General features: G+C 36.4%; 2 protein-coding genes across 2 annotated transcripts in view; one reads left to right on the plus strand and one right to left on the minus strand.

Moving 5' to 3' along the window:
* Positions 1-329: 329 nt before the first annotated feature.
* klhl40b (kelch-like family member 40b) lies at positions 330-5,710 on the plus strand. The gene is made up of 6 exons (XM_028004870.1): positions 330-2,124; positions 2,910-3,070; positions 3,154-3,261; positions 3,358-3,543; positions 4,388-4,537; positions 4,730-5,710. Exons 1-6 carry the CDS (start codon positions 1,003-1,005, stop codon positions 4,839-4,841), a joined length of 1,839 nt encoding a protein of 612 aa, XP_027860671.1. The 5' UTR covers positions 330-1,002; the 3' UTR covers positions 4,842-5,710.
* zbtb47b (zinc finger and BTB domain containing 47b) overlaps positions 5,286-12,494 on the minus strand; it is a 29,569-nt gene continuing 22,360 nt past the window's right edge. Inside the window, exon 6 of the mRNA XM_028004869.1 lies at positions 5,286-12,494. This exon is cut by the window's right edge and continues 3,203 nt beyond it. The gene's annotated coding sequence lies outside the window, so the exon portion shown is untranslated.

The following is a 12,494-nucleotide window of genomic DNA, read 5'->3' on the forward strand; positions in this document are numbered from 1 at the left end:
GTATAAAAAAAATAGCATTTGATTTGAAAAAGATCCTACAACAAACACAAAACGTAAGTGGATGAATTATTTTTTAAGGTGATAACAGATGCCATGAGTGGCATCTTAAAGCAATGTAGACTCTTCCTGTGACTCCAGAAAAAAACCTTTCCGGATAACTAAAACCAACAAAAATCACAAGACTCTCCAGAATTTTAGGGAAGAGAGCATAGAGATGAATTGGTGATCTCTTCCACCAATTCATACCAGTCATTCTGGTACAAGAATGACTGGTATGCTGGGACAAGGTCCCAAATCTTTTGCGACCTTGTAAAACCTGGGGTCGTTTCAGTTGTTCAGGTCCAGTTTCAGCATCATTAAAGATGACCTGAATAAAGTCTGACATACAGAACATTTTGTTTGCTGGACTCGTTTTACAATATTTAATTTGTCAAGAGATCAGCTTTGGACTGAAGACGTCAAGAGTTCTGAATTTGGACGCAGCTTTAGAAGGTACCTTTCCTTCCCTTAAATTGTTGTTCTTGGCAACTTAAATCTAGCCTTAAATTTCAACCACAGTTGAGATAGCTGGGATAAGATTCAACCTCAATGACGACATGGCTAGGTTGAATTGGTCACAGAGGCCTCATGAAGTATCACGGTTTGCTATATTGGAAATGCTTCCAATGAGATATGCCTCAGCTGTTTGAGAGTGGGCGGATTATCCAGGGGAGCGGGTGAGTGGGAGGTAAGAAAGCCGGACAGAGACAGGGTTATTGCATTTCCAGCAATGTTCCAGAATAAAGCCCCCATAGCTCTAAAGCAAGCAAGCACTCTAAAAATAACCCTCCAGTTGGAGCTCAGTTGAAGGGTCATGACAGCTGAGAAAGCGAGCCGTCCCAGGATTCAGCCGGTGAGCAGGGTCGCTGTTCATCTAAAGCCACTCTGGACTGGAAAGCCAAATTCTGTGCAATAAAGAGGATCTGATTCTACTTTATCTGTGTCATCTTAAAGACTTCTCAGATGGCTGTGCCTATAAATCCCATGGATGAGCCCAGGGTGTACCAGCAGACTCTCCTCCAGGATGGCCTGTATGATTTGCTGGAGAACGACAAGCTGGTGGACTGTGTCCTGAAGATCAAAGACAAGGAGTTTCCTTGTCACCGCCTGGTGCTGTGTGCCTGCAGCTCATACTTCCGGTCCATTTTTTTGTCTGACCTGGATGAAAGCAAAAAGAGAGAAATCGTGCTGGAGGACGTTGAGCCCGGTGTCATCGGTCTGATCCTCAAGTACCTGTACACCTCCAAGATCAATGTCACAGAGCAGAACGTCCAGGACATCTTTGCCGTTGCCAACATGTACCAGATTCCTTCAATTTTCACTGTTTGCGTGTCTTTCTTACAAAAGCGCCTCAGCCTCAGCAATTGCCTGGCTATCTTCAGGCTCGGTTTGATGCTGGACTGCCCCAGGCTGGCTGTCTCCGCCCGGAACTATGCCTGCGAGCGTTTCCAGCTCATCTCCAAAGACGAAGACTTCCTCCAGCTTAACGCGACCGAGGTGGCAGCCATTTTGACGAATGACAACTTGAACGTGGAGACGGAGGAGGTTGTTTTCGAGGCTCTGATGCGATGGGTGTGCCGGGACACCGAGAGCAGAGAGAAAGAACTCCCAGATTTGCTGGACTGCGTTCGTTTGCGTCTTGTCACAGACGATTACCTGAAAGAAAAGGTGGAGAAACACCAACTCATCTCTGCTAATCCAGAGCTTCATCTGAAGCTGAAGCTGGTCAAGGACGCTCGAGGAGGGAAAATGCCGGAGATTAAAAAAAGCAAAAAGGAAGAGGGAGGGGCAGCGAAAGATGGAGAAACTGAAGACAAAGAGGATGAAGAAAATCTTCTACCGGCTATTCTAAATGACAACCTGCGATTTGGGATGTTTGTCAAGGACCTAATACTGATGGTGAACGACACTGACACTGTGGGGTACGACCCGTCAGGCAACGACTGCTTCATGGCGTCGGTTTCCACGCAAGTTCCCAAGAACCATGTCAGCCTGGTCACCAAGGAGAACCAGATCTTTGTGATTGGAGGATTATTTGTTGATGAAGAGAACAAGGAGGACCCTCTGTGCTCCTATTTCCTGCAGGTATGAAAGTTGTTCTAAAAATATATGAGACATTATAAAGTTACTAAATACTGTAGGTAACATCTGGAATCTGATTAATTTGAGAAAAAAAAACTATTTTACTATTACAAAAACATTTTAAATCTTACCGTTAAATAATGTTATCATAAAATTATGGAGGTTTAGCATAAAGTTGAGACCAGATATTAACATACACAATATAAAAAGACAGTAAGAGATTAGTTCGGATTGCTAAAGTTATTTCTATTCTTTAGGAAAACAATGAGAGTTTTACTACTTAAAATTCAGAGGTTTACATATAAAATGCAAGACATGCTGCAGACAAGCTTGTTTACAGTTTACACCTTTAGCGGCTCCTCCATTTTGTACCAGTAAACAAATTCTTTCACTCCTATCCATTTAAATTATTAGTTCACTAACCTTTGCAGCTAAGTATTTTCATGAGTTATGGAAATAAATATCTATAAAAATCCCCAAATCCCATGTATAATTTAAGTTTTTTACTTTCTAAGAATTTTGTATTAAATCCAATTTTTATTTTATTTCTGATGTCTGTTTGAGGAATAGGACTCATGAAATATGAAAAACTTTGAGTCCACATGAAACCAAACTAACTGACGGAGGTCCTGATAGTGGATGTTATTTATTAGAGTCGCATAAGAGTAGAAAAAGTTGAGTACAAAACAATCGAAAGGAAAGGAAATGTACAAGGTGGCCAAGAAGCAAAACAACCAACTTCTACCTTTAACTACAGAGCTAATTTGTAAATATTTCTGTGACTGCAGTATGACCCTGTCAGTACCGACTGGCTCGGGATGCCTCCCCTCCCGACTCCAAGGTTCTTGTTTGGGATGGCCGAAGGTGAGAACTCCATCTTCGTTCTGGGAGGGAAGGAACTGAAAGACAAGGAGGGCACACTGGACACGGTTTTGGTCTATGACAGGCAGTAAGTTACAATTAAAATAATTTCTTGCTCTGATTTTTCAAAACAACCTGTTTTCACTTGCTTCTGTGATTGATTATTCACAGATCATTCAAATGGGGTGAGTCCGAGTCAATTCCTTACCCAGTTTATGGACATTCAGCCGTATCACACAAAGATGTTGTGTATGTGATAGGAGGAAAGGGAGACAACAAGTGAGTATATGTTGCAATCGGCACGTTACAATCACACCATATAAAAGTAACACAGTAAACCCTAAAAGTTACTGTGCCATTATATGTTAAAAAAAGGAACTGCCTGAAGAGGATGTGTTCATATGATGTCAAGAGGTTTGAATGGAAAGAGCTTGCTCCAATGAAGACGGCACGCTCCTTATTCGGAGCCACTCTTCATCAAGACAAAATATATGTAGCAGGAGGCGTGACCGACGACGGCCTGACAGACACAGTGGAGGTGTACGACATCGCTACCAATACGTGAGTTCTGCACAGAGTCCAAATTTCCAACTAAGAAACGGCTGGATAGCCTTAAGCAGACAATTTATGATAAAAATATAAAACATTGTTGACAGCTGCTGCTGCCATGGGTGGCAGTACTGATGAGTAACCTTAGGGACCAATTACATGATGGCCAGATTGGTTTGGAGAACTCCTTCAAATAATGACTGATGCAGTCATTATTTGAAACCTGTTTTTTTTTTTTTATTTCTTCAGGTTGCAATTCAGATATTTAAAATAGACCATTGGTTCATTTTCAGCAGACTAATAATTTTGAGAACTTCAGCCCTATTTCTCTTTAAACAAATAAAATATCTGTTTATAAAATATGTTGAATTAAATTTTGCTTAAAGATAACAAATAAGACAAAATTATTAATATTTATGTATGCATGTTGGTTTAGCAAGGGTCCTTATGGTAAATGGCCTACACTTGTACAGCTAGCGCCTTATCAAGTCTGAGGACTCTAAAGTGATTTACACTACAATCTGTCATTTATCCATTCACACATTCACTCAATCATTTATCTAGAGAAAACAAAGAAACAAACATTTTATCAATGGCTTGAAATTAGTTGTAAAAGATTCTGTATAAAAACTTATATCAGTTTTAATGGGCACCACCTTAAGTACATATTTCTGTATGAAATGTGGCAGATATGATTCAATATAAACTGACTATTTTCACCAAAACAAAGGGGAAACATATAAAGCTTCTAAGTCAATTTGACCTAAAACAATTTCATCACAGCTGTTTTTTCTTTCTAAAACAGCCATTTTAACTGTGAGTTTATTTATGTATGCCTGTTATTTTCAATGGTCAGGTGGTCAGATTTCGAGCCATTTCCTCAGGAGCGAAGCTCTCCAAGTCTTGTCTCTTTGGCTGGTTCTCTCTACGCTGTGGGAGGTTTTGCCATGATGCCTTTAGAAGACAGTGATGAAATCCTTCCCAAAGAGACGAATGACATTTGGAGGTACAACTTTTCTCAATGTATAATTCCTTAAATTATTCTGTCCTGCAAAAATAGTTGAGAACTGCCTTTAAATTAAATCTGGAAACTAAGATGAGCACAGTATCAGAAGTATGTTCTGATACTGTTTAGCCAAAAAAAAGCAATTAAGGATGTCACTCAACCCAACTTGACTCTTCTATAAAACCTTCGCAGGTATAATGAGACGGAGAGGAAGTGGAACGGGATTCTCAGAGAAATTCAGTATGCCTCTGGGGCCACAGTACTGGGGGTCCGCTTGAACACCCTGCGTCTCACCAAGATGTGAAGCTCTGCACACTTCCTGTATCTCAATGGAAATTGACTTGGAAATAATTGCACCATTTTTACACTTTTCCAGGGCACATTAATTATCAAAGACATTAGGATTTAATGAAAGATTGGTAATAACATGTTCATTTGATTTTCACACAGAGTTGGGGCTTTTCTAATTAGCACTGTGGTATAAAAATGATTTTTTTTTTCTGCAATAAAATTTTTGTATGCGTTTCTGCAAGTAATGGACGGTGATTTGAACATTTATATCTACAGAATCTACATTGTTTCACTGAACTGAATAAAATTATGAAACCAAGCTAAAGCCTTCTTTTACACATATGTTTACTGCCCAATAGAGGGCAGCAAAGTCAAAATCCCTGCTTCTTTCAACAAGCTATAAAACACAATGCACAAACAGAAGAGTATGCATAGAAACAAACACAAGACATGCAGATAATATCTATATTGTTTAATATTGAAATGATTTCATAATGCTCTATTGTGTTACAGACAGTTAACACTTGTCAATATTACAATAAAAAGAACAAAAAAATACACCCTACTGTCTTTAGCACCTCTAGACTCTAATGTCCTTGTACTGTTTTTGTGTTATTATAGCTGAATGGGACAACTACTGTCTACACATGGGTTGTGAATACCAGAATCACCCAATACATATTGTACTGTTACCATTATAGAGCAGAGAATCAGCGATTAATAATACATTTCATGATTTCTCAATGCTGTGGTAGCAATAAGTGCTGGAAATACACTTGAAGGTATATATAGATTTAAATATGGTGGTATTGGCTGAGGGGCAATGAGGGGTTTGGATGAGATATACAATCTTAAAGCAGCTAATCAAAGGTTCTCATTTTTTTTTTAAAAACATACAAAAAAATTGTAGTTGTCAAAGGAGCTCCAAAGCTGACAAAACTAAATCTCTTCTCTCTTTTTGAACATGATCCCCCAAATCATGCCGCCATGCATTTTGAGGTTGGTCAGGCCTATTAAAAAGTATGAAAGTGTCTCATCTTGTCCTAGCTAATTAATGACAAGTCATAAAAGTATAAAAAGCTATTAAAATACTACAAGTACTGTCCAGCTGTATCCTTCTGGACTGCCTCAGTGCTAACATTAGCATTGCTGGCAATATTTCAGCTAACAAGCTAATGAACAAAATTAGCATTTACCACTGCTGACATTCAGGAGTGTTTAGCTAGATTTAAGTGCACAATCACATTCAAACTAAGGCTTTGTTTTTATTACTTTGCCATTTACTTAATTTTAGCTTTTTTTCTACCAATCGTCAGGAAATTACAACAGAAATTACATGTATTATAATTAGCAAATTTTGATTGTGATTCTAAATGATGTGAAATCGAATATTTTTGCATATTTTTTCCCTTTTAATCTACATTATCATGTAGTATTAAAGTAATTTTAATATGTATAATTTTGCCTCTTAACTGATCTATTTCCAAATGTATTTTATTATAATAGAAGTCATTCTTCTACTATAATTGAATAGTATAATTTTAATTATAATACAAGATTAATTTCTAGATTATACATAAGAACTGTAAATATGATAGGTTAAGGCAGATAAAAAGGTCTAAAGACAAATACCAACAGCAAACATACAAATTATGTTCTCTTTCTTAATTCAATAGCCAACTCAGTTTAGTCAGTTTTGAGGCTCCAAATATTTGAACAAATATGGAGGAAATGGTCATTTAAAAAATAACAAAAAATGGGGATAAACACAGAAGAAAAGAAGACAGAAACAGACCACAATATACCACTAAATTCTTTCATACAATACTTTTTCTTCAACATCCAACAAGAGTTTTCGTAATGACTTTAGATGTGGCCCTTTTCCAAGCAATAGAGGAAAGGCCACAAAATCAAAATATTTTTGGACACATTTCTAGCAGCTGACCAAGGCACTGGTCATTTTCCCCTTTGTTGCTTAGTAGTTTTGTTTGTTCATATTTTCTGGGTTACGTGTTATCTCTGCCATGAGATCTATCATACCAACCATGTGCATTTATATCCTCTGGGGTGATATTTTGTTCCTGTATTAACTTTGGTAACATTTTCTAAATTCTTTCTACGGTCTAATGTAAGAAGAAGATATTTTTTGAATTTACTAGGAAAAATATCCATCATTAAGAGGTTAATCATAATTATTTTGGTCTTTATTTTTCATATTTTATTGGCATTACCTTGGCCATCTGCGGGTCAGAATCAAATTCAGTAAAATGGGATATAAAACAAAATGTTACGAAAATGTGCTGTGAAACATTTTTATGACTAATTACCTCCATAATTCTTTAAAATACCCATAGAAATAAACTGAGATGTATAGGTGCATGAGTACAAACAAATTTGTTTACAGGCAGAAAATAGGAAACCATACAAAATGGAGGAACAAATCAGTGGAAGGGGAAAATGACCCAGATCTGCAAAATCCAAAACACATAGAAAAAGCCCATTTCATGGGTAGTTTTAACACAAAACAAGACAAACTCCTTCCTAAAACACATTTAAGATGTGCCTCCTTTTCTCTTCAACCCAGCATTCACCCCCAAAAAATAAATGGACGCAAAAACCCTGCATTCTGACAAAGGATGTAACAGTTGCGTAATATTTCCTAAACATTTTTGGCATTTGTGTTTGCTTTTAATGTTCTTGTGAGAGAAATATCAAAAGTAAACTGCAAACACATCAAGTTCGATGATGCATTTATATCACAGGTTGTTTTGAACTAATGTTGAACCACTAAAAGAACAAACAGTAAAAGAGCAAGAAGTATTTGTTTGATTTCTTTTCCATAGTTGATGGCTCTAGGAAAGGGGTCTCCAACCCTAAACCTTGAGCTCGACCATCCGGTATTTTTTAGATGCAATCCTGCTCAAACACCTAAATCGAATTCTTAAATTACCTCTTAAGCATGTCATCATGTTTAGCAGTGACCTGGTAATGAGCCGTTAATTTGATTCAGGTGTGTTGGACAATTGTTGCATCTAAAACCAGCAGAATAGTAGATATCTAGGATAACATACAACCAGCAAAATAGTTCTTCCTCACTTTTTTTTTTACATTGTGGATTAATACAGAAAGGATCCAAACTATGAAGGAAAATCTGTGTAGTGAACAAAGTGTTTTCTATTTTAGATTTTGATGAGCAGTTTGTACACGTTTGGTGTTTTCTTAATCAGCTTCCTGTGGTACCTGGGATGATTTTCCAACAGTCTTGGGGCTGTTTCTAAAGGTGCTGAGATCTTATTGGCTTTTAGCTTTGATATTAATGTATATTCATTTGTAAGTAACTTATTGTAAAAGTACCTGGAATCAACCACTCTTTTTGTGGGTGAGGGTCTATGCAACAATTTCAGACTTTTCCACACTCAACTTTTCCGATTTCTCAGTCTTTAGCAGCCATATTTGCTTTTGCCAATTATTGGAATCCAATTCTGTACTTTTCCGACTGCATAGGAACCCCGAATAGCCCTTCTATTGGCTGGAGGTGTCTTTGGTCTTTCTTCTTTTCTTTGAAAAACTAGCAATGGTCCAACTAAACAGAAACCAGATGGGATGGAACGGTATCCTAATAAATCTGCTTTTGGATTTTAAATAAATTACCAGTAAAGCACCCCAGCCATCACAGTATCTCCTCCACCATGATGGTTTACAGTGTAAACCATGCATATAGGAGTCAACCCCTGGATAAAGGCAACTATTTATCTTCCATTCCTCACAAGGATTTCTTTTGAGAACAAGTTTCATCAGTGTTTGATGGTCTGTGCAACAATACTTGACATTTTTCCGATTTTCTGACGTTCGTGTCTTCAAGTAGCGACGGACAATAGTTTCTCTTTACTTAGTTGAATGATTTCTGATATAAAACCAGTTCAGGAGAATACTTAATGAATTGAGAAATTGCAGTGTGAAAAAATGTCATCAAAGCAAAAGGTGACGACTTAAAAAAAAAATCTAAAATATGAAAATATTTCGTTTTCCTTCATACTTTGGAAATCTTCATCATAGGTTACAAGTAGAGAATAAGGAACAGATAGAATTGCGTAAATGATTACTTCAATTTTTAACAGATACTCTTCCCTAAATGGCTTTAGGGAAGAGTAGCTTCTTAAATTAACAAGAAATAAAAATAACCAACAAATGTTGTCGTCTACAGCAATATAATTTGCTCACTCTGTCCAGGACGAGATTAAAATATTAAAAAAAAGACATTTTAGCCTTTCTCCACAGTTTTCCCAACACATTTTCCAACTAGGCCATAAAACTGCTCTCACATTATATCATTCACTTACAACATGAAAGATAGAATGCAGTTTGATGGATTTATATTATTTCAAGAGGTTTTTAATTACTCCGATCTCATTTTATGATCCCATTCCATGTAAGTATAGTGGGATGTACTTCAAAACCAGTTTTGTTAAAATGTAGTGTCTGAGGAACCTGCCAAGGACACATTTAATTCAAGAAGAATTTTTCTTATTTCCTATAATCTTTTGGTATACAGACACATATGTGCACGCACACACACACTGTATCAGCTTTTTTTATGTGGAATAAGTGCTACTATGTCAGCTTTAAAACTCTATGGAGCTGAAGAAGAAAATAAAGTGCTGTTAGAATTAATATAATTCCCATTACTCAATTAGGCAACTTACATAAAAATAAACTCATGTTTAGGCTTTTTTTTATCTTAAGGTATTATCTTATCAGGTTATTTTCATTGATAATAAAAATAAACTAACCAATCATCTTAACTGAACTGAACTCTTCTTACTTTTTACCTTGTTGGATGGCAACATCACAAATATTAAACTAGGCATAACACTCCAACAAGTAACATACAATTGTTTGTGATTTTTGAGGCTTTAATACTCATTTGTGTCAATTTATCATTTGTGCATTTAGAAATCAAAAGTATCTACACTTTAAAAAAAAAAAACTACAAAGGATGTACGTATTTCCATCTTTACAAATTTCTGCAACTTGTTTTCACCCTGTGTCTGCATACATGCCCCCTTTGTTGGCAAGTATGGCAAAGGAATTCAAAGTGCATAAATCAGTAGTGTTCATCACAATATATCTGTCAGCTATAGCTCCTATGCTTAACACAAAAATCGTGGAAATCCCACCATTTGTAAGGCAAATACACAAACAGTAATGTCAGTAATGTCTCTTGCGATAGTGCTTCTATAGCAGAAACAAGAGAATGCTCTCAGCTTTCAGAAGATCTTAGTAAAATCTGCAGACAGATTGTGATGTAATAAACAGCAACAACAGAGAACCAGTTCTTAACAGTCAGAGGCCACAAAATGCTGCTCCGCATTCGTATAAACTCCAAATATTTTTCACATTTTGTCATGTTACAACCAAAAACTTCAATACCTTTATTTTGATTTTATGTCATAGTGTGGTGTGTGTATTTGCAATCTGACCCCTTTATTCTGAAACCTCTAGACAAAATCCAGTTCAACCAATTTTACCGTAATATAAATAAAGCTTTTCTGTGATTAAAGTATTAATCAGAGAAGACCCATGGTAACCGTGGTGAAGCTGCAGAGATCGACAGCTCAGTTTGAGGAATCTATTGACAGCACTAGTCATGCACTTCACCAGTCTGATGAGCAAGAATAAACATTGCTGAAAGAAAGCCATAAACAGTTCAGTTTGCAGCTCGTCACATGCCATGAAAGCAGTGAACATGAAACAAGGTGCTAAAGTCAGTTGTGACTGAATTTGAAGTTTTTGGCTTACATGTCGATCTATTAGCAAAGTAAATTCCTATTTAAATGCAGAAGTCCGTGGTTGTAACATGACAAAATAAATATAGGCCCATGGACTATGGATACTTTTACAAGACACAGTACATATTAAGATGTATAACTCTAAAGCTTATGCAATTTATTTTCCTACTGAATGCTTGGTAGTCGACATGAATATAGACATTTTAAGTGACTTTTAGTTTTAAGAAGAAAACTTTTTTTTTTCTATTTCTAATTATCTTCAAAGACAGGAAAGTTCATTTCAACTTTTAAACTGATAGATGTTTTGCCTTTTTGCAAAATTCAAGCTAATTGTCCACTAAGGTTGAACTGGATCTTATTACAGCCAGAATATAATTTGAGTTAAATTACAATATGGACGCTCTAATTTTCAAGGGGCAATCTTAGACTAGACCCTGTACAAAATAAATAAATCAAAATGCAAAAAACCAACAAAAAAATGGATGAGTATGTAGGAAGATTTTCAAAAAGTACCATTATTTAGATAATGTCCAAATATGTTCCTCATGTTGGCTTATGAAAGACACAAATCTTGGGCTGATGTGATATTTTACCAAAAGGACTCAGTTTTGTTTTTGAATTTTTTAAAAATTAACACAGGCAGAAAACATTAAAAAATTGTCTTTCCGTCGTACCGACCTGAAAACACATTCAGCTCTCTCTGTGTAAACATAAAAAAAGAAAAACCATGTACGTCCACATCTGAACAGTACATACAGGGGGAAGCAACACTAAGACTACAGCATATAGATAAAGTGAGTAGGAGTGCACTAACTGAACTCAGACACTTGCCAATTATGACACTGAAATTTTATGGGGTTAATTCTTATTCCACTTAAAGCTTTCAGTCTTATGATTTGCTCAATGCCACTCAAACCTGCTAACTAAAGCAACTGGAAAGCTTACGCAAAGGTGAAAATTGGCTAAGCTCCATATAGCCTCACCTTTATGTAGCTCCAGATAGGCTTGCATTTTATTGACGTAGGAGGAGCTGGTATTGTAGATGGGGAAAAAAAAGAAAGAAAAAAACACTCTGGTTTTGTTTGTCTAAGCATCTGATACTGTAGCATGCAGGATTTGATCTCTGATCCAAGCTGCGATGGATTTTTTTTGGACGTGTTGAAACATTTCTGGACTTAAGTGTCACAACTCTGAAAGTCCATATATTAATATTGCACATATGCAAAATTGCTGCACATACACAATTATGCAGCAACTATCTGACATTAACTTTTATTGGTCTCATGCTATATTATTCTGACATTCTATACAAACTCATAAGATTCAATCACGTTAGCGTACCGAATGATTGAAGTGGCTTCAACTGTTTGCAGAATAAAATGTTACTACTTTTAAATTAATCCTATTTATACATATATTTAATAACTTGGAAAACCTCAGGCTATGTTTAGAGCTTTCAACTCATCCCGAGCTGGACAACTGATTCTTCAGGGGATTAAAACAAAAATAACAACAAAAAACCCTGATAGGGTGACATTACAGCAAAAGTAACATACGCTATCCTGACGCAGCAGAACAGTAAAATCCACACCTTTGATCCTGATACACATGCATTGTTCAGAACAAGAGTGCATCATCAGCGCACAAACTTCACAGGGATGACAAAACCTGATGTTCCATCCCAAGCCTTTCATTTTATCATATTCAGACCCACATAAACACATTTTATGATACCCCAAAATATATAGTAAGACAGGAAACAGTTCGTCAACAACTAAAGTAATGTAGTTGCTGTTCTGTGCATAATTCATTTTATGAACAAACTTGTTTTTGGAATGGAAAATCTGGGTTCAAAAACTGCAGAAATGAACCTTCAC

Source organism: Xiphophorus couchianus, chromosome 21, assembly GCF_001444195.1.
Source record: "Xiphophorus couchianus chromosome 21, X_couchianus-1.0, whole genome shotgun sequence".
In the NCBI taxonomy this organism is placed as follows: Eukaryota; Metazoa; Chordata; class Actinopteri; order Cyprinodontiformes; family Poeciliidae; genus Xiphophorus; species Xiphophorus couchianus.